Source organism: Salvia miltiorrhiza, chromosome 3 (genome assembly GCF_028751815.1).
Source record: "Salvia miltiorrhiza cultivar Shanhuang (shh) chromosome 3, IMPLAD_Smil_shh, whole genome shotgun sequence".
Taxonomy (NCBI): Eukaryota; Viridiplantae; Streptophyta; class Magnoliopsida; order Lamiales; family Lamiaceae; genus Salvia; species Salvia miltiorrhiza.
Window position 1 is genome coordinate 55101568 of NC_080389.1, and position 22626 is coordinate 55124193.

The 22626-nt window shown below is 39.4% G+C and overlaps 1 protein-coding gene and 1 long non-coding RNA gene across 2 annotated transcripts; both read left to right on the top strand.

Annotated features, from left to right (window-relative positions):
- Nucleotides 1-4981: 4981 nt before the first annotated feature.
- Nucleotides 4982-5470, top strand: LOC131014515 (uncharacterized). The gene is made up of 3 exons (XR_009098238.1): nt 4982-5138; nt 5225-5315; nt 5412-5470. It is a non-coding gene; the product is annotated as an uncharacterized LOC131014515 (long non-coding RNA).
- A 9977-nt stretch (nt 5471-15447) lies between these two features.
- Nucleotides 15448-17886, top strand: LOC131019018 (uncharacterized). Its single transcript, XM_057947706.1, has 4 exons — nt 15448-15453; nt 15501-15642; nt 15959-16021; nt 17696-17886. Exons 1-4 carry the CDS (start codon nt 15448-15450, stop codon nt 17884-17886), a joined length of 402 nt encoding a protein of 133 aa, XP_057803689.1.
- The last annotated feature ends 4740 nt before the right edge of the window (nt 17887-22626 follow it).

Here is a 22626-nt window from a genome sequence, read left to right on the forward strand (position 1 = left end):
CAACTACACAGAAGCTCTATACATTCCCAATTTGAAAGCTGAGGATCGATTGGTTCCTTCACTCCACCGATCACCCAAGCTCGAATTGAAGTCTCTGCCCAATCATCTCAAGTACATCTTTTTGGGCGAAAATGACACGTTGCCCATAATCATCAATTCGGAGTTAACACCGGAGGATGAAAGTAAGGTTAAGGAGATTTTGGGCAAATACAAAGAAGCTATTGGATGGACTCTAGCCGATATCAAGGGCATAAGCCCTACAGTATATATGCATTACATATTGTTAGAAGAAGATGCAGCCCCCGTCCGAGATCCCCAAAGGAAGCTAAACCCGGCCATGAAGGAAGTCGTGATGAAGGAGATACTCAAACTACTGGATTTGGGCATAATATACCCAGTGTCCGATAGTAGATGGGTGAGTCCGGTGCACGTTGTGCCCAAGAAGTCAGGCATACAAGTGGTGGAAAATGAGTTTCGGGAAATGATAGCCACAAGGTTGCAAATCGGCTGGAGAGTATGTATTGACTACCGCAAGCTCAATCAAAAGACAAGAAATGATCACTTCCCCTTGCCTTTCATTGATGAGATACTCGAGAGACTTGCGGGAAATCAGCATTTCTGTTTTTTGGATGGATACTTGGGATACATGCAGATTTGGGTTGCAAAGGAGGCTCAGGGCAAAACCACCTTCACTTGCCCTTTCGGAACTTTTGCCTATCGAATGATGTCATTTGGGCTATGCAACGCCCCTGGAACATTCCAAAGGTGTATGATGAGCATATTCTCGGATCTCCTCGAGAACTGCATCGAGGTATTCATGGATGACTTCACCGTTTATGGGCAAACCTTTGACTCATGCCTCACTAATCTGGAGAAGGTGCTGCAAAGGTGCGTAGACAAAAGTTTGGTCTTTAATTATGAGAAATGCCATTTCATGGTCAAAGAAGGAATTGTGCTCGGACACGTGATTTCAGGCAGAGGGATAGAAGTGAACAAAGCTAAGATTGAAATCATAGCAAAGCTTCCCTACCCAACGAACATCAAGCAATTGCGAGGGTTCTTTGGGCATGCTGGTTTTTACAGGAGATTCGTTAAGGACTTTGCCAAAATAGCTCAACCAATGACAAGGCTGCTCCATAATGAAGTGAAGTGGAATTTTGATGAAGACTGTAAGGAGGCTTTTCACATCTTGAAGGATAATCTAGTCTCCGCGCCCATAATACAACCTCCAGACTAGGGGATGCCTTTTGAGGTAATGTGTGATGCCAGTGGATATGCCATTGGAGCGGTTCTTGGGCAAAAGCGGGGAAAGGAAAGCCATGTCATCTATTATGCCTCCAAAACCCTCAATTGGGCCCAGATCAACTATTCCACCACGGAGAATGAAATGCTTGCAGTAGTGTTTGCTTTTGAAAAATTCAGGTCCTACTTGCTTGGAGGTAAGACTATTGTCTACACCGATCATGCGGCTCTGAAGTACCTTATGGCTAAAAAGGAGTCCAAACCCAGATTAATTCGATGGGTCCTGCTCTTGCAAGAATTTGATGTGGAAATCAAGGACAAAGCTGGGGCACAAAATCAAGTGGCTGATCATTTGAGCAGAATTGTGAGAAAGGAGTATGGAGAACCAATCAAGGAGATGTTTCCCGATGAGAAGTTGATCTATGCCCAAGGGAATGAGGAAGACCCTTGGTATGCAGACTTGTGCAACTACCTGTGCTCTGAATATATACCTCCGGGATACACGTATACCCAGAAGAAGAAATTGGCCAAGGAAAGCAAGGAATACATTTAGGATGAACCGTATTTATGGAAACAATGCGGGGATCAAGTGTTAAGGAGATGTGTCCCACAAGAAGAACAGAGAAGCATTCTGGAATTTCGCCATTCAAAGGAGTGTGGGGGCCATTTTGGGCACAAGAGGACTGCGGCCAAAGTTCTAGAATGCGGGTTCTACTGGCCAACCATTTTCAAAGACAGTTACACCTATTGAAAGAGCTACCCTCAATGCCAAATAGAAGGAAACATAACCAGGAGGAATGAAATGCCTATGATTCCGATTATGCCCATGGAGATATTCGACATATGGGGCATGGATTTCATGGGACGCCTGCCCAGTTTGAGAGGGAACCTATACATCCTGCTTTTGGTGGATTATGTCTCCAAATGGGTCGAGGCAAAAGCATCCCCAACAAATGACTCAAAGATAGTGGTGAATTTTTTGAAAACTAATATTTTTTGCAGGTTTGGTGTGCCCAGAGCAGTCATCAGCGACCAAGGATCCCATTTTTGCAATTTCTCGATCGAGAACTTATTCAAAAAGTATGGAGTTCAACATCGGGTCTCAACAGCCTATCACCCACAAGCCAATGGTCAGGCAGAACTGTCAAATCGCATCATCAAGACAATCTTGCGAAAAACCGTTGGTCCAACAGGGAAGGATTGGAGTTTAAAGTTGGAAGATGCCTTATGGGCATATCGAACTGCATACAAGACCCTATTTGGAATGTCACCATACAGAATGGTTTATGGCAAAAGGTGTCATTTGTCGGTAGAGCTGGAGCACAAGGCATTTTGGGCAGTTAATAAGGTAAACTATGACTGGAACGAGGCAGGCCAAGCAAGGAAGCTTGAGATTCAAGAGTTGGAAGAAATCAGAAGGGAGGCTTATGACAATGCAGTCCTATACAAAGAAAGAATGAAGAAAAGTCATGATGCCTCGATGGTGAACAAGCAATTCAGGTATGGGCAAAAGGTTCTTTTCACTACTACAAAAGTTTACATACATAACAGTGCATAGATAACGGTTTTTTTCAAAAACCGTTATGTATGAGCGCACTTTTAGGAATAGATAACGGTTTTGGAAAAATCCGTTATCTATGTAGTGTTGTCTACATGCATAGATAACGGTTTTTGAAAAACCGTTATGTTTTTGCGTTATCTATTAGTTGCATACATAACGGTATTACAAAACCGTTAAGCCACCGTTATCTATGTCCATCTTTTATAACGGTTTATTCATAACGTTAAAGAACCGTTATGTATAAGAGTCATTTACAACGGTTTTGGAACCGTTATGTTTGAGCGTATCTAAAAACTGTTATGTATAATTTTTTTTAATTATTTTTTTAATTTTTTTTTAAAACTTATATTATATCATTTGAAACTTAGTTTCCCCCATTCTACTCCACCCAATCCGCTGCTGAACTCCCTCTTCCGGCCGCACCACCTGTCCGCCTTCCCACCGGCTCCGGCGAGGCCGTGTCCGGCCGAGGGCGCTGCTCCTCGACTACTTCCTCCCATCATCCATTCTTCTCTCTCAAAAATCACGGATGAAGACAAAATGGGAGCCCTAATTTCCTCCCCAAATCAGGAAACGCCGTCGCCTGAGCCGAAATCCGGCAACGCAGCGCCCTTCTCTCCGATGTTGTCGATGCCTCCACGCAGGAGGCCCCTTTCCCTTCCAATTTTGAGCCCTAGCTTTCATAGAAAGAAATACCGTTGCCGCTGCAACTGGAAGACCAGTGAATGGTCGGGCGAGTCGTTGTCACCTCCGCTCTCTCGTTACCTCTCTCACTCACTCTCAAGAACAAATCTCCCTCACACACGAAGAGAATAGAAACCGAGTCCTAGCTCTCTCTCGACTCTTTCCCAATCTCTCGCTGCTGTTATGTTTCTCCATCGAGCAGGTGAGGGCCTGCCGCCTCCGTCGATCCTCCGAGCTCCGTCGTGCGTCGGAAGTTCGTCGTCGTGCCGCTCTCCTTGGTTACAGAGCAGGGTAGCCGCAATTCTCCCCTTTCGAAGCTAGGTTTTCTATTCCATCCATACAATCTAGCCCTAATTCTATTTCTTACTTTTTATTCTTGCTGAATTCGGCAAATTGATGTTTGAGTTTGTACTTGTGAGTGTGAGTTACTCATTATTGCTGAGTTAAGCTGAATAATGGGCAAAGATGGCTTAATTTAACGAATTTACGTATTTGGCTAATTTGTTGAACGGAGTTGGTTATGAATGTGTGGTGTGATGCGATCCTCAATTCCTTACTATCAGTGTATTATGTATGTGGTGATGTTTCTCCTGTACGTTTTAAGAATTTTATCAAGAGAAATCTAATAATAGATGAGGCACTTTCAAGATTCATATATCCTATTTGTTCGTTGAAGTTTGTGCAATTGCAGAAATTGAGATTTTAGATTTTGGTACGTGGAAAGGAATCAGTAGGATTATTTTTTATCTGATGTCTTGCTGGGATCTGATTCGTGTGAATGTGATCGATAGGGAACAGAGCAAAATGATGAGGTTGCAAACCTATGGAGGGATTAGTTTAATAGCTTGATCTAGCTTCACATATTTACGACTTTGACATTGGAAGAAGAGAATAATGTGCTTATTCGTATGTCAGTCTACTTATTTTAAATCAAAATATAATTTTGACAGTATGTCAGTCTGAATCCTACTATCTCTCTGAGAAAAGAGATGGTAACTATCTCTCTGAATCCTACTTTCTCTGCTCTTGTTAAGTTTTGCTATTAATTAACTTCAAAATATCAGGACAAAAGTAAGAGCAAAAAGGGCCTTGCTGAACTTTATGAGGTGAGTCTTTCGAGTGGAATACAATCTGAATTATATGTGTTTTTTCATTTGTCTGTTTGCAATCTCTGACAGGTCCCGACCTTTTGAATTGGGAGCTTTTTCTGCCCACGCTAAGCAATCTCCTTTCCCCCTTTTAATGCAGGACGAGTATGCTCAGAAGACTGGCCTTGTGTCTACTGCATTGTCTATTACATGGACGAACTGCAAAGCGAGGAAGATTATGTCCGGTTGTCCTGTTTCATATGCACCTGTTATCAATAATTAAAATGGAACAGGGAGAGAATTATGGCTCTCGATCTAGTAAAATTTGGCAAGTCAGAATCTATTATACTGGAATGAACACTTTTCATTTTTTGTATAGATTTACAAAATTAAAACCAAGCTCATGGTTTGATACGCTGAAGAAATGCTTGGCTGAATCTCAACGTGTTCTTAAAGCATTGGGGATGGATTATTTAGAGAGGGCTGCTGATTATGATGCTTTAAAATGCTTCAGAAAAGCTTAGGGCCTTAAATCTGCTATGCATTCATGTTCTTGGAACGAAGTAAGGACCTTTTCCATTTTAAGTTATACATGCCACTCCTTTTTATTCCTCACCTAGCTAGATTCTCTTCTGCTTCTTATGTACAGAAAGCTAAGAAATTGGATAGAAGACCAAAACAAACAATTTGAGCAGAAGACAAAGGAAGCTAAATCAAAGGTTTTTGATGCTACAGGCAAGGTAATCAAACATTCTAATTAGTAATTACACCAGTTGTGAAACTAGATTTATATCAGCTTTCTCCCTCTTCTCATACTATACTCTCAACAAATAAAGACTTCGCAGCTGAAAATTAAAGGTGACATTGCCAAAGCAATTGATGCTAGGGATGGGGAGTGGGAAGCTCGTGCAAAGCTGCTCGAGTCAGAGGTGATGCTGATGCAAAGCTGTATTAATTATTCTATGTGTTCGCTATTTTATTTACACGCCGCAAGTGTACGGGTGCAATTGTATATAGTGGCAAACAAGGTCGAATCCACAGGGACTAATGGTTATCAATGCCTATTTTTAATTACTTTACTCTATCTGGATGAACGAATTTTAAAGGTTTGATTTTGGAAAACAAAATTAAATTGAAATAAAGAAACACTGAAAAGAAATCAAGCTGTGAAAATGCGAAGTAACAGAAGAAAGAAAGTTTCCCAAGGCAAAGGTTTCAACAGATTCTCCTAACCAACACGTTTGATTCAATTAATGAGATAATTCCTAAGGCAATCTCAAAACTAGTCTATACCCACTCTCGTGGCATACAAACCGTTGATTACATGCAAGGCTACCGTCCCCGGATCACACTTCTAACATGTAACTCCTAAAAGTTCCTAGGATTAACGCCCTCACAATTATTAATTCCCTTTAGAATTAGAATAAATGTGTTCTATGTTCTATGTTCAGGTATTAATTATCATCTCCCAATCTCAAATTAAAACCTATGATAATGCTAAATTGGTGATCAAGCAATAAAGCAAGCAATTAAATCAAGAACATAGAAAGGAATATAAATCTCAATTAATTAAATCAACAGTCAGAAATTTGAATCATGTTTACTCCCTAAACCCTGGGAAAAAGGGATTTAGCCACACATAGACATATGACTAACAATCACGATCTCAATAAAAATAATAAACATAAAGCTATGAAAAACCGTAGAGAAGTCGAGATTCTTCAGTCTTGCTCTTGCTCCGTGTTTCACAGCTCTCAGGAAAAGTTAAAAAATGATAAAAGGTGTCTGGGATAATCTAAAAGATGGTATTTATATGCCCTAGGTCGTCTAGCTCGAAAATACTCCAAAAATCGCGTTTTAGGTGAAAAAGCGGAAAAGTTGGGCTGACTCGGCGCCTCGCGCGGGCTGGTCGCGCGGCCGCATGGCTGGGCCGCGCGAGCTCGCGCGGTCTCCTCGCGCGGCCGCGCGCCTGACCCGCGCGACTTCCCGGCGCCCGTCCTCGTGCACGGCCGCGTGTCCTCCGACACACGGACTTCCCGGCGCCCGTTCTTGCTCATCCGATGCCCGATTTTAGCCCCGTTCGTGCCTATGAACTCGTCACTTCGCGTATTCCACTACGCTTCATCCAAAACTCCACAAATTGAGTCCAAAACCTGTAAAAATAACACGAGCACGGACGAGTAGTCTATGAAGGAATATTAAATTGAATTAACGTTCCGATTGCCCGATGATCGTTTCTTGGTTATTATTAATTTGCCATACAACGATTAATTCCTAACATGCTCCTATGAATTTAACAGCTGCACACAGGTGTTAGGAAAACTTACTTGAGAAACGGATGCACAGATGGTTGATGATCGCGTCGAATGATTCAGACTCCAGCTCTGATCTTCTCGACTGTATCCCGCTCAATTCCCAACGTTGGATGGACAACGAGCTATGAGAACTCCCAAGACAGAATGGCACCTCACGATTTTCTGCGCCTCCCTCTGCTCTCAAACCCTAATATTTTATCAGTGTATTTTCCTGAGAGCTGACAGCTGTATTTAATAATACAGAAATAAGGAGGAGGCGCCAATTACAGTGCTAGGGCCGAAAATTCTGTCTTCATGGGCTAGGAGACATTGGGCCAGCCCAGGGACCAGATACAAGGAATAAAGATGGGCCTCAAATAAATTAATTCATCCATGGTCAGCCCAGACCATAATTAATTTATAAATATCAGTTCATTCCACTAGAGAACCGATACTGACTTACCCCTTTATTGCCGGTGATGAGTCGGGGCTTGTATTTAGACTTATTAAATCTCCGTATTTAAAATATCCGACATCCATTAATTAATTAGAGCTCTGACAGCTTAAATTAATTAATCTCTTAATAATTCCTTAAGCAGTACCACTCAATCTTTATTATTACGCCTGAACTTAATCAACCTGCAGGGTTTAGCGTAATAAACCTTATTGAGCTCCTTAAGGGGATGTCATTATCCTATACCGGATACGGGTACTAATACAGATAATCAAATATCATATATTAACTGCTATCACCCAAGATACAGAGTACTCGAGTTAGTATTTAACTCTCGCTCATAGTAAGTCAAAGTGATATACGAATTAACATATATATCTGAATACTTATTAGTATTAAGATTTATAAGTCACCGAGATCTTGATTCTTCACTTAAGTCAGATAGAAGAATACATCTCAAACTGTGGTCCTATCAATACGTAATGACGTACCAGTATAGACAAGTAGCCAAGACAAACTACTTCCATCTATACTGCAGCCTAAAACAATAACTTGTCCTAGAGTTATTTCGGCTGTGATCAAATTATATCTCTTAAGGTTATTCCAATTATATGGTCTTCTGTGATCTACAACACACCATATAATCTACTTATACAGAGATAAAGAACATACATATGCAATCATGAACACAATCAGATAGGAGATAAGAATAGTGAATAACAGGAATCATTGTATACAAGCATAAAGTTCTTGCTTTCAGTATACAAATCCAACAATCTCCCACTTATACTAAAGCAAAACTTTTAGTATACAATGTGTCTAAATACTAGCTATTACAAAACTTCACTTCATCTCTCCCACTTATACTGAAAGTTTTTCTCTAAGTGGGTGGCATCAACCGCAATCCCATCCCTCGAGCATGCTTCTCATAGGTCTTTTGCGGTAAGCTTTTCGTGAAAGGATCAGCTAGGTTCTCCAATGTATCAATCTTCTCTACTAGCACATCTCCTCTGTTTACGATTTCTCGTATGATGTGGTACTTTCTCTCTATGTGTTTTGACGCCTTGTGGCTCCTGGGTTCCTTAGAATTTGCCACTGCACCCGAGTTATCACAATAAATTATGATACTCTTAGGCAAATTAGGGACCACTCCTAGATCCAAGAGGTAGTTCCGGAACCATACAGCCTCCTTAGCAGCTTCCGAAGCAGCTACATACTCGGCTTCCATGGTGGAGTCTGCAATGCACTTCTGCTTTGCACTCCGCCATGATACGGCTCCACCTCCCAAGGTAAACACATAACCAGAGGTAGATCTCTTCTCATCCCGGTCAGCCTGGAAATCCGAATCGGTGTAACCCAAAGGAAATAGACTGTCTGACTGGTAAACTAGCCTATAATCTCGAGTCCTCTTCAGGTACTTGAGAATATGCTTTACCGCAGTCCAGTGTCCTGGTCCAGGGTTCGACTGATATCTTGCAACCATGCCAACGACATAGCAAATATCAGGTCTCGTGCAGAGCATCGCATACATGAGGCTACCTACGGCGGAAGCATAGGGTATCTTCCTCATCTCCTCAACCTCACTAGGCGTCTTAGGACACATGTCCTTAGACAGAGGAATGCCATGTCTAAAAGGTAGCAAGCCTTTCTTGGCATTCTGCATGCTAAAACGAGCAATCACAGTATCAATGTAAGACGCTTGAGATAAGCTCAACATCCTTTTCTGGCGATCACGAACGACCTTGATCCCCAGGATGTACGCTGCATCTCCTAAGTCTTTCATTTGAAACTGTTCGGATAACCACTTCTTTATGTCCGATAATAGCTCAACATTGTTGCCAATGAGGAGGATATCATCTACATAAAGTGCAAGGAAAACCACGTCACCATTGGCATCTAAACGGTACACGCAACTCTCGTTCTCACAACGAGTAAATCCATAGGATTTAATGACCTCGTCAAAACGTTTGTTCCATGACCTCGAAGCTTGCTTAAGTCCATAAATGGACTTCTTAAGCTTCCACACAAGATGCTCTTCGCCCTTCTTCACAAACCCTTCAGGTTGCTGCATATAGATGTCCCTTCCTTCTTCAAGGAAACCGTTTAGGAAAGCGGTCTTGACATCCATTTGCCAAATCTCAAGGTTCATGTGGGCTGCTATGGCAAGGAGTATTCGGATAGACTTAAGCATGGCAACCGGCGAAAAGGTCTCATCATAATCTATACCCTGTTCCTGGGTATAACCTTTCGCCACCAGTCTAGCTTTAAAAGCTGCGACTTCGCCATCCGAATCTCTCTTTCTCTTGTATACCCACCTACTACCTATAGCTAGGAAGCCATCTGGTAGTTCGGTCTTCTCGTATACATCCATAGCACCCATGGATTCTATTTCAGAAACCATGGCCTCGTACCAAGAATCTGCATCTTGATCTTTCATCGCTTGTCTATAGTTATCAGGGTCGACATCCTTCTGTTCATCAACAGGGAGTAGATCCGAAGATTCTCCCAAGAACATAAATCGATCGGGTTGAACTACAACCCTCCCACTACGACGAAGCGGTGGTGGTACAGTTGTGACAATGGTTTGTGCAGGGTCTTGTGGTGCATTCACTTGCACACTTGGCTGGGGTGATGGAATCGCCTGTCCATTGCCTTCGATTTCTTGAAGGACAATCTCGGACTTAGACTTGTGATTACTTTCATAATCGTGTTCCAAGAATCGTGCGTTGGTGCTAACAACCACTTTCTGATCCTTCGGATTGTAAAAGTAACCACCTTTCGTTTCCTTAGGGTATCCTATAAACAGCATTAGTTCGCATCTCGGCTCCAATTTCCTCGCTTCCTTGTCTAGCACGTATGCAGGACAACCCCATATCTTTATATGATTCAAGCTGGGCTTACGCCCTGACCATAACTCAATAGGAGTTTTAGGAACCGATTTGGACGGTACCCGATTCAGCAAATAAACCGCTGTTTCCAAGGCATATCCCCAAAACGAAATAGGCAATGATGCATAGCTCATCATAGATCGTACCATTTCCATAAGAGTTCTGTTTCTTCTCTCCGCTACACCGTTCTGTTGGGGAGTACCCGGTGCAGTCAATTGGGATGTAATCCCAAGATCTGACAAGTATTGCAGAAACTCGTTCCCGAGGTATTCGCCACCGCGATCAGACCGCAATGACTTGATAGATTTACCCGTTCTCTTCTCCACCTCCGCCTTGAATTCTTTGAATTTCTCAAAGCATTCAGACTTGCGTTGAAGTAGGTAAATATACCCATACCTTGAGTAATCGTCAATGAAAGTGACGAAGTACTCGTATCCTCCACGAGCTCTAGTGGACATCGGTCCACACAAGTCAGAGTGAATCAATTCTAACACATCCTAGGCCCTATTCCCCTTTGCCTTAAAAGGCCTTGCCGTCATCTTTCCCTCTATACAGGATTCGCAGGTTCTAAATGGCACAGCTTGAAAGTCTTTCAAGATTCCATTTGAAACGAGCCTTTGGATCCTATTTAGATTGATGTGGCCTAATCTTAGGTGCCAAGTATGTGTATATTGTTCATGAGAGTAATATTTTCTCTTATTAGGATTTGGAAGAATTTGTGATGTAGATGCAACATGGACAGAGTTATTCATTGGACATGTAATAGTATAGAGAGAGTTGTTCAAAATTCCAGAACAAATAATCTTGTTATCTCTCATGATAGAGACACCCCCATCAAAAGTAACAGAATATCCATTCAAAAACAACTTTGAAACAGAAATTATGTTCCGCCGAAACTCCGGCACATATAAAATATCTCTCAAAACTAAAATGTCATCACCAAAACATAAAGATAAATCTCCAATAGCAACAGCTGCGACCTTCGACGCATTGCCCATGGAGATGGTGATCTCATCACTTGCCAGCTCCCTTGTTGGGTTGAACCCCTGCAAGGTGTAACAAACATGGTCAGTTGCCCCCGTATCCACTACCCACGAATGAGTAGAGAACGAAGCTAAACATGTTTCTGTTACTAAAACTTGTGACGTACCTTGTCCCTTTGCCTTGAGCACTGGACAATCTTTCTTCCAATGCCCAACCTTGCCGCACTTGAAGCACTTTCCCTTGGCTGTCGGCTTGTTCACGCCGCCGCTAGGGCCATCAACCTTGGCTTTACCGCTCCCACTAGCCTCATGGTCATGCTTGCCCTTTGGACCTTTCCACTTCTTTTTCCCGCCTTTCGACGAAGAAGTAGATCCCTTGGCAGCAACAAGGACCTCTTTCCCATTGCGCGTGCCCATGACCCCCTCTGCCGAAACTAGAGCATTCAACAACTCATTAAGAGTATAGTTGGCCTTGCTCATAACGACATTGAGACGGAAATGCTCAAAAGTCTTGGGGAGAGTATTGAGGATGATATCGACCTTGGCTTCGCCTTCGATACCCCCTCCTAGCAGATCAAGCCTGTCAAACAGATTTGTCATATGCATGACATGATCGTGCACCGAGCTGCCCTCGCTCATTTTACAAGATAAGATTTCTCTCATCAAGTTAAAACGAGCAGACCTCTCGGACTCCCCATAAACCTCGCTGAGGTTTAACATGATGGTCGCTGCGTCATCCATGACCTGATGCTGGAGTTGCAAATTTTGCGACATAGTCATCATAATATAGCACTTGGCCATATTATTCGACTTGTGCCACCTTTTATGCGCCTCACGTTCCGCATCAGTCGACTCATCAGTTAAGGCCGCGGGACGTGGAGTGGTAAGCACAAAACTGTGCTCATCAGCGTCAAGAATATACATAATATGGCGTTTCCATTCAGTGTAATTTGGACCGGTGAGAGGATTGTTGGCTAGAAGGTTAATAATCGGAGACATAGACATATCTGAAAGTAAACAAATAAACATGTAAGAACATGAAACGCACATAGTTCGTAACAGTAATATTGTAACCTTTTGATAAAACAATATTAATGAAACCTCCAACGGCTCAAAGAATCCCATGTGCAAGCCACGTTGGGTGGACGTTTACACATGAACTCCTTAACCAGACTATTTACCTAGTCATTTAATTTCCATCCATGTCAACTTAACCTTTTTGACAAAGGAAATTAATAGTTGGCACCTTAACTAGACCATATCATCATCAAGAAGGGACTCCTTTGGGAGTTGTACATTGTACTTGATATGATATCTAAGCAATGACCACATTTTAACCTTGAAAATTAAATTCTCGAAATTAGCATACTCACTAGGACCATGCCGCTTTCAATTTAATTTTCTTGGTTATCTTATTTAATTCCATTCTCCAAAGTACTTGTGAAAATTACACAAGTAAGCCACGTTGGGTGGACGTTTACTGCATAACTCCCACTACTTTAATGGTTTAAATATTTTTTATAGAAACCTCTTCTGACAAACTTATGAAAAACAAATATGAAGTAAGCCACGTTGGGTGGACGTTTACTCATATTGCTAATCACTTTGTCTAGAGACCGCATGTGGAGGTCTAAAATAATTTTTAATTACTATAAAAATTATTAAACTGCTTAGTCTTTTTCTTTCAAAAGGTTTGTTCATGCTCAAGCACATAAACCTAAACATGCTTCTCTAGAACGCAACATGTAAATCATGCTCGCAGAATTCTAAAACATGCTTAAGAAAACGGCAAACCTACTAACATGCTCGTCTAAGCGCAATTAATAAACAAATATTAACAAGCAAAGACGTGCAAAAAGCAGGTAAAGAGCATAAGGGATTAACAACCACGACATGCAAAGAACAGTAATAAAAGAATTAAAAATCTTCGTGATCCATTCGTGGAAACCCAACATCTATCCTATTACAAAATAAAATAGAAAAACAAGCCCAAAAACTGAAGATAAAACTCGGCCCGAACACATGGGCCCGTCAAGCTAGGGTTTGGGCCCCCTAGGGTTTGAGAAGCAATCGCAGCTAGGGTTTGGAAACCCTAGCCGCCGCGGCCATCTCCCAAACAGCCGCCCCGCGCTCGGCAGCAGCCCGGCGCCGGCCACCCGCGCGAGCAGCCGCCCGGTCAGCAGCGCTCGGCGCCACCAGCACCCGGCCCCTCCACCGCACGAACGCACCAGCAGCAGCAGCGGGCTCCAGCGCTCCCAGCGGCAGCAGCTCCAGCAGGCATCCCGGCGTGGACAGCAGCAGCGGCAGCAGCGGCAGTGCGCCGCCCGCTGGGCGCGCAGCGCGCGAAGCGCGCAGGCGCGGCCCCCGAGCGCGCACAGCCCCTGCCGGCTGCAGCCTCCTTCCCTGCCCGACCCGCACAGCAGCAGCCGCCCGCCTCGCCTCGCATCGAGCAGCAGCAGCAAGGGCGCACGGCGCCTGCCCAGGCGCGCGGCGCTCAGCGCGCGCGCAGCCCTTGGCGCCGGCGGCCTTGCTCGCTCCGTGCCCGTTGCTCGTCCTTACACCTTCCTCGTCGTTGATTCGTCGTCGTCCTCGTCTCGTTCTTCAATTTTACAGATTTACAACGGAAAAAACAAATACAATTGAAATCCTAATCTAACCACGGATTTTCTCGTGGTGAAAAACGATTACAACGTCAAACGACGTATCCCACGAATCAACGAATCACGAAGAACAACAGCAGTTAAAAAACAACGCATATTATTAATCGTACACAAATTAATAATAGAGCCAAGAAAATAATCCTGGGCTCTGATACCAATTGAAGGAATATTAAATTGAATTAACGTTCCGATTGCCCGATGATCGTTTCTTGGTTATTATTAATTTGCCATACAACGATTAATTCCTAACATGCTCCTATGAATTTAACAGCTGCACACAGGTGTTAGGAAAACTTACTTGAGAAACGGATGCACAGATGGTTGATGATCGCGTCGAATGATTCAGACTCCAGCTCTGATCTTCTCGACTGTATCCCGCTCAATTCCCAACGTTGGATGGACAACGAGCTATGAGAACTCCCAAGACAGAATGGCACCTCACGATTTTCTGCGCCTCCCTCTGCTCTCAAACCCTAATATTTTATCAGTGTATTTTCCTGAGAGCTGACAGCTGTATTTAATAATACAGAAATAAGGAGGAGGCGCCAATTACAGTGCTAGGGCCGAAAATTCTGTCTTCATGGGCTAGGAGACATTGGGCCAGCCCAGGGACCAGATACAAGGAATAAAGATGGGCCTCAAATAAATTAATTCATCCATGGTCAGCCCAGACCATAATTAATTTATAAATATCAGTTCATTCCACTAGAGAACCGATACTGACTTACCCCTTTATTGCCGGTGATGAGTCGGGGCTTGTATTTAGACTTATTAAATCTCCGTATTTAAAATATCCGACATCCATTAATTAATTAGAGCTCTGACAGCTTAAATTAATTAATCTCTTAATAATTCCTTAAGCAGTACCACTCAATCTTTATTATTACGCCTGAACTTAATCAACCTGCAGGGTTTAGCGTAATAAACCTTATTGAGCTCCTTAAGGGGATGTCATTATCCTATACCGGATACGGGTACTAATACAGATAATCAAATATCATATATTAACTGCTATCACCCAAGATACAGAGTACTCGAGTTAGTATTTAACTCTCGCTCATAGTAAGTCAAAGTGATATACGAATTAACATATATATCTGAATACTTATTAGTATTAAGATTTATAAGTCACCGAGATCTTGATTCTTCACTTAAGTCAGATAGAAGAATACATCTCAAACTGTGGTCCTATCAATACGTAATGACGTACCAGTATAGACAAGTAGCCAAGACAAACTACTTCCATCTATACTGCAGCCTAAAACAATAACTTGTCCTAGAGTTATTTCGGCTGTGATCAAATTATATCTCTTAAGGTTATTCCAATTATATGGTCTTCTGTGATCTACAACACACCATATAATCTACTTATACAGAGATAAAGAACATACATATGCAATCATGAACACAATCAGATAGGAGATAAGAATAGTGAATAACAGGAATCATTGTATACAAGCATAAAGTTCTTGCTTTCAGTATACAAATCCAACAGTCTATTCCACACAAATTTAACAGTTCAAACCAAAAACTCTCAAGAACTCAATGAAAACGCCCAAAAACTATGAATAAACGCGACAAAGGAGATGAAAAATGCATGTAGAACACTATGCAGCATATTAGTTCTAACCGTTTTCTGTTTGTAGGTGGCACCTCTGGCCGTGTCTGATGCAGCTATGCTAGCTCCTGAAGAAGTATTTTCTGGTAATGGTGACATCAAAGAAGAAACTGAGCTAACAAAGGCAGATAGAAAGAGGAGAAGGGCAAAGAAAAAAAGACAGTTTAAAGGTGAAATATTGATTTGAGTGTTATTATACTGTTTGTTCTCCATCTGTACAAAAAACAATAAGGCAGAGTTTTCTTTCGTGTGATTAATGCTATTTCAAGCTGTGGATAAAGGAGTATTGTTTTTGTTATTCTTCTGTACTTTTATATCTTGATGGTCAGATTCTTGCTGTGTAAACTAGCCATAAGGAGGAGCATCCTTTCCACATCAATTGCATGCTGGTGTCTGGATTTTCGTTGTTATATATTAGTGTAGCACTCTCTGCACTATATGTCGTCTCTAATTTTATTTTCCTCTGAAATGTTGAATCAATTACAGCTGAGTCTGTCGAACGGATGTCAGTAAAGACACAGCTAAGCACATTGAAGAAACCCGAAGATGGTAATTTTGTCATATGCATTTCATTTTGGCTCTTGAGGTTTTGATTGCTAATTCACTAGACCCTTAGTTTTTTTCAGTTTTATGAAGCCCCTGAACTTTTACATTTTGTTTTAGCAACATAAACTTTAAAATTCAGGGCAAGAAACTGATTTTGCCTTGGTTTTGCTGTTGCAATTTTGGATCTTGTAAAGGAAATCTAATTGCTGATGCTGCTTGAAGTTGCAGGGAACGGGGAGTCATGAATGACACTTCGAAAGAAATGTTTTCTTGCCTTTGCCGTCTAATGTGATTCATGATGTAGTGTGAAACAAAAGTCAACATATTGTTTGTTATCTTTTTCTTGTCCAGTTTTCTTTTATTTCACATATTTTATTTGGATTATTTTTCTATTGGCAGGTTGAGCTTGTGTGTCGGGTTCTCTCCTAAGTTAGTTGCTGCAAATTCATCATAGCAGGTCAACTAGTTCATGAGGACTTGGTGCTAGAACACATAATATGATAGATTTATGTTTTAGCTATAAGATAGTTGGTACTTTCAATTTTGAATCGAAATATGCAATGATCATATGTACTTGATACTTGGTTCATTTGGATGGTAATGTATGAATATTTTGGATGATATATAATACTCCCTCCATCCGCCAAAATTATGTAAAATTGCTTGGGCACGGGATTTAATAAAATTGGTGATGATTTTGATGTAGTGGAGAAAGGGTCCCACCACTTTATGAGATGTGTGGTTGAGATTGAGTTTTGAGTGGGTTTTTTGTAAATAAAGAGTGTTAGTAAGGATAAAATATTAAAGAAGATGGTGAGACCATTGCCATAAAAGGAAAGTGACATAATCTTGGCGGACGCCAAATATAGTAATTTTTACATAATCTTGGCGGACGGAGGGAGTATTGTTATTGGTGATTTTATCATTTTGTTGTTTTAAAGTTATTTATTTATTTCTTGAGATAAATAACATAAAAATCGAGAAAAATATTAAATATGCTAGTTGTAGTTGAAATACATAACAGTATAAAAAGTACAAAAAAATCGTTATGTATTTATATCAAAGATAACGGTAAAAACCGTTATAAAAAGTAAAAAAAACTGTTAACTATGATAGAAAAAAAACAAAAAAAATACAAAACATAACGGAAAAATCCTCATACATAACGGTAATAAATCGTTATGTATAAGCATTATAGATAACGGTTTCATACCGTTATGTATAGAACAAAAACTGTTAACTATGATAGGAAAAAAAACAAAAAAATACAAAACATAACGGAAAAATCCTCATACATAACGGTATAAACCGTTATGTATAATCATTATAGATAACGGTTTCATACCGTTATGTATAGAAAAAAAAACTGTTAACTATGATAGGAAAAAAAAAACAAAAAAAATACAAAACATAACGGAAAAATCCTCATACATAACAGTATAAACCGTTATGTATAATCATTATAGATAACGGTTTCATACCGTTATGTATGAGCGTCTCGTACCGTTATCTATTCTCACATACATAACGGTTTTTAAACCGTTGTCTATGATACGTATCATAGATAACACCACTATACACAACGGTTTTTTTGCTCATAGATAACGGATAAAATCCGTTATCTATGAGCGTTTTTCTAGTAGTGTTTGTACCAAACACGGTTCAAATTTGCCTCAGGGCAGCTAAGCACAAAATGGATTGGACTGTTTGAAGTACAAACCCAATTCCCGAATGGAACTGTTGAAATCAAGAACGCAAAATCAGGGAAGGCATTCAAGGTAAATGGACAGAGGTTGAAGGCCTATTATGGGCATGAACCAAGGATTCGGGAGGAATTGGATCCATCCCCAGACACAAATCACCCTTGATTTTAAGGCTTTTGACTTAGATTGTTTTATACCTAAACGTGGGGGATAATAAAGGTGGCATAATAAAGTTGATGTACACATTTAAATATCAAAAAAACTAAGTCAAAAGCCCTAAAATCAACTTCTATTTGGGAGTATGTCATACTCATGGAAAAAAAATCAGAAAAAATTGAAAAGTTGTATTTTTTTTTTCAAATTTTAAAGGTCAGGGGAAAAACCAGAGTTTATTGAAACTTCGTGTATTTTACGACAAATATCCTTTTTTTAAAATGTAATTTTCATTAATTTATATTTTAATTATGTTTAATATTTATATTTATTTATTTTAAACATATCGTTTAATTTCGATGCTCACCGTGCATTTTACGGCAAATATCCCTTTAAAAAATAAAATAAACGATATAATTAAAAAATTTATTGCACATCTCACCTAAAAGGTGGTATACAAAATTCAAAACATTTGTATAATATATAATCGCCCTTGTTTTATAAAGAGCTTTTGTTTTGAAGCAAATATTAGTATATTACACCATAATCACCCTAGCAAACTAGCCCTGATAATGTTGAGTTGTGATGAACTTTCGCTTCCCTTCTCAAGTATAGTAGATGAAACGTTTTATGTAAACTAGTTCATACAAGTGTGAACTACATGTCCAAAAATGCAGACTTCAACTTCCATCATTTTCAAACATATCAAAATCGAAATTCCGGATAAGCTCATAATTTTTGGACAAAGTGTTATCAAGTTGGAAGAAAACGAAATTCAACACTATTGATAAGTTTCAAATTGTATATGTGTCACTTTCTAGTATTAAAAAGAAGACCAAATTAACGGACAATCAATATAATCGGATAATTAATTTTGTATTGTGTAAGAAGAGGTAAAGTGCAGGTTTTTGAAATTTTGTTTTCTTTTGATATTTATATTAGAACTAATTATACGTGATCACATTCCTGAAATCGTTGTCAGATACAAATTGCTCGAAGAAAAGACAAACGAATGGAAGAAACAAAATTCCTTATGATAAACTAATCAACCGTTGTGTGTGTTTCACATGCTGGCACTTATTTATAGCGCCAAATTTAAGGTTAAAATATCAAAGAATTAGGTATCCCAACTCAAGTTTGTCAAGCATTTGTCCTTTTAGGGTGGCTCTAGATTTGCCAACTTGTATCACATCTTGGCTAACCCTAGTCTAACTTGCATTAATAATGTTCTAATTTATATAGGTAAGAGATAAATTAATAGAGATTATTTGCTATCAATAATATAATTACTTGTTTGCTACATGTGATAAGGGTATATTTATCTCATCGACACTCTAGTGTATTGTTTCCAACTGAACCAAACTTCAAACCTTAATTTTGATTCGAATTTCGGTTATTCAAACTTTATAATGTACTCTCGTTTTATGATGATGAAATTGAGACTCTCATTTTATATCATTATTTACTATCCAAAATAACAAAATTAAAATAAATTCAATATTAATCAAAGAAACATATTAATATATTAAATAATAGCCTATAGGATATTTGAAGGTTTTGAAAAAAAAAAATTGTTGGTTCAATTGGGTTGGATTCCTAAATAAAAGAATTTGTTGGAACCGAATTAAATATAATTAAAAGTTCGTCGATCTGGTTTAATTCCAACAAAAAGAAAGATATATCAGTTCAACGTATCACCATTTTTCCTATATAAATGCACAACAAACGAGAATGATTGAAATTAAACACTACGTCAACATATGGGTTAATTATTTCATTACATCAAATATATATTAGGTTGTTTTTCTTCTTTTGTGCCGATAATATATTCATGATTTATAAAATAGCAATCATATTTGTATTGCCTCTTTTGTATACTACTATTATTTACTTATTTAAATTTATATGATGGTAAAAGGAGAAGAGACGTAAATTTGTATCTTGTTTTTTTTTTTTTTTTTTGAAAGGGATTTTGTTTCTATTTCGCTGTAATGTCGTGTAGTGATATTGTTTCTTTTGCCTCTTGGGTATGTATTTATGTAAAAATAAGTTAACCATAAATTCTCGTAGTCCTTTTGTGATTTCCTAAGTTGATATATTTAAACATGGCGCAATCAATGATAAAAACAAGATTTGTTTGTCCTGTTTTGAGGTAAATGAGAACAAGAAGTGATGTTTTAAATTATATAGAGCCAGGTCACACCATTTGTGTGACAGGACCTAGTGGAAATTAAGAAGAAAAATCCGCAGTGCACACAATTCCAGTACATGGCTTTGCTGTGACCAATTCCATAACAACAAGAGATCCTAAATTCTGCATACACATAATGCCAAATTTATTAAGATTTGATTCACTAAGGAACGTGACATATTGTTCTTCTCTAGGATCCTCCAAGCTGCGTGTCTGTGGATTTGGAATAAGAATAATCAAAAATCAACCAGCCATTTCAGATAAGAAGATATTTTTTTATTTTTTTATTTTTACTGTTAGAGTGTATTTTCTCTTTCATGGATAAATTTATAATGAAAAAATGAGGGATAACAATGTCTTCTTTATTTTTCCTCATTTTCTACAAAAGAGAAGTTCACCACTTTTCATTCCTTCCTTTCACTTCAAGGAGGTACAATATTATCACACCATGCATAATTTTTTTTGTTATTCCCTTATTTTCCTATGATAAATTTATCCATAAAAAAGAACACACTTAGTATAAAAAAACAAACTTCTTTTTCTATCATGGGACAGAGCAAAGTTTTTGAAAATTGGCGGACGAAATTATATTTATGTAATTAAGAATAAGTTTGGGTGGACGAAATTACAATTTTATATATAAAAAATTGAAAAAAAAATCGAAATATAATCTAAATATACTAAACAAAAAAAGTTACCCGAACAACTGCCGAATCATACTCGAAATATGACTTTGTCTCTATTTGTTATTATTATTAGGGATTCAATCAGTTGGGTACCCGTCTTTACCATACTAGTAGGATGGTTTTGAGTAAGCATTAAGCGGGTTTGGGATGGGTATTGACAAATACACACTTTTCAAAAATTCTAAGGTTAATATGATGTCAATTTTGTAGGAAATTGTGTGTTTGATGATTATTTTGAACTTAAATTGGTTTGTTGTTGAGGACTTGTTGCTTCCTTGTTGTTTGAGTGACATTGCTGAAACATTGGACACAAATCAAGGATATTGAGCTTTATGGGATTGCAGTCATCTCGATATGAGTTTGTAGGCAAAAAAGGATAAAAAAATCAGACCACGAACGAGGAAGAACAGTCTGAAACAAAAACATTGCGCACTTGACATATCATTCACATTAGGAGTACGTGCAAGATACCAATTAGATCCGAAGAAAACGCACTTAGAAGTTGCAAAGAGGATTCTCATATATTTGCGAATCACTCCAAATATAGGTTTATGGTACCCAAATGATGATACCGTATATTCAGATTCAGATTCTGCAGGTTGCAGAATTGATCAAAAATCAACTTAACGAGCATGTCAATTCCTTGGATGTAAATTGATATCCTGGTTTTCAAAAGATCAAACATCTGTAACAACGTCAATTATTGAAGCTGAATACATGGTCGTTGAAAGTTGCTGCTCTCAAATTCTATAGATCAAATAAAAGCTAAAGTACTATTAGGAACAAACTGGAGCAGTGCCAATATTCTGTGATAGCTCAAGCACTATAGCAATCACACAAAGTTCAATACTATACACAAAGTGTAAATATGTTGATGTCAAACATAATTTCATATGTGACCATGTCTAAAAAACATACCATTGTTAAAAAGAGAAGTTCGTAGACAACTGCTAAAGAATAGAATCAAATAATACCTATTCAGATATGAATCAATACTATCAGCACCTACAAGTGATTCCAACGAGTGGTATTTCAGCAAGTCACCTCCGTCAGCTGATTGTATCATCAATTGATAAGTTCAACGACTGATTCAGAAGTAGTATCAGTTGATTACTATTTAGTTGACTAGTAAGGACAAAGATTTACTTCATTTATTTCTCTAAGTATTCTTGCATTTATGTCTCATAATTGGTAATTTATTTATTATTTTAATTTTATTAGAACCAATTTTGGATAAATACTGAAGAGATACTCTGCAGAATTTACCGATTCTGTCATGATTCTATGCTTCAAATTGTAGTTACTATTAATGACGTGGGTACCGCTTTTTACGATACCAGTACGCTAGTGGTCCTACACTTATGGCCCACATGTAACTGATGCACAATTTACTTTCATGCATTTAACCTTTTATTGGTTATAAAAAGCAAAGTTTCATATTAATTTAAATATTTTCTACCATAATTTTCCTTATCTATATTTTCTGCAGATCTCTCCTCCAACACACAAACCTTACAACACTCTTCCCACTACAAAAAAAGCGCTGATTACCGACGGCTAAATGCCGTCGGTAACAAAAGACGGCCGCCGGTAAATAGTGTTACCGGCGGCGATAACGGCGGCAATCTCCCGCCGCTAAACGGTTCGTCGGCAACGACAATAACGGCGGCGAACATCCGCCGTCGGCAGTTAACGGCGGCGATGCCGCCGGAATTGTCGCCGTTAAACGGCGGAGCCTAGCCGGAGAAATAGCGGCGGCAGACACCGCCGCTAGTTACCGAGGGCTATTTTGCCGTCGGTAGAGAGCCACCGGAGTCCGGCTGACCTTGCCGGAAGCGGCGGCGAATCGCCGTCGGTAAAAATCTACCGCCGGCC

Coding starts and splice junctions, on each gene's coding strand:
- LOC131019018 (XM_057947706.1), top strand. Junction 15,643..15,958: donor GAAAAAAAGACAGTTTAAAG/GTGAAATATTGA, acceptor AATCAATTACAG/CTGAGTCTGTCGAACGGATG. Junction 16,022..17,695: donor ATTGAAGAAACCCGAAGATG/GTAATTTTGTCA, acceptor AATTTGCCTCAG/GGCAGCTAAGCACAAAATGG.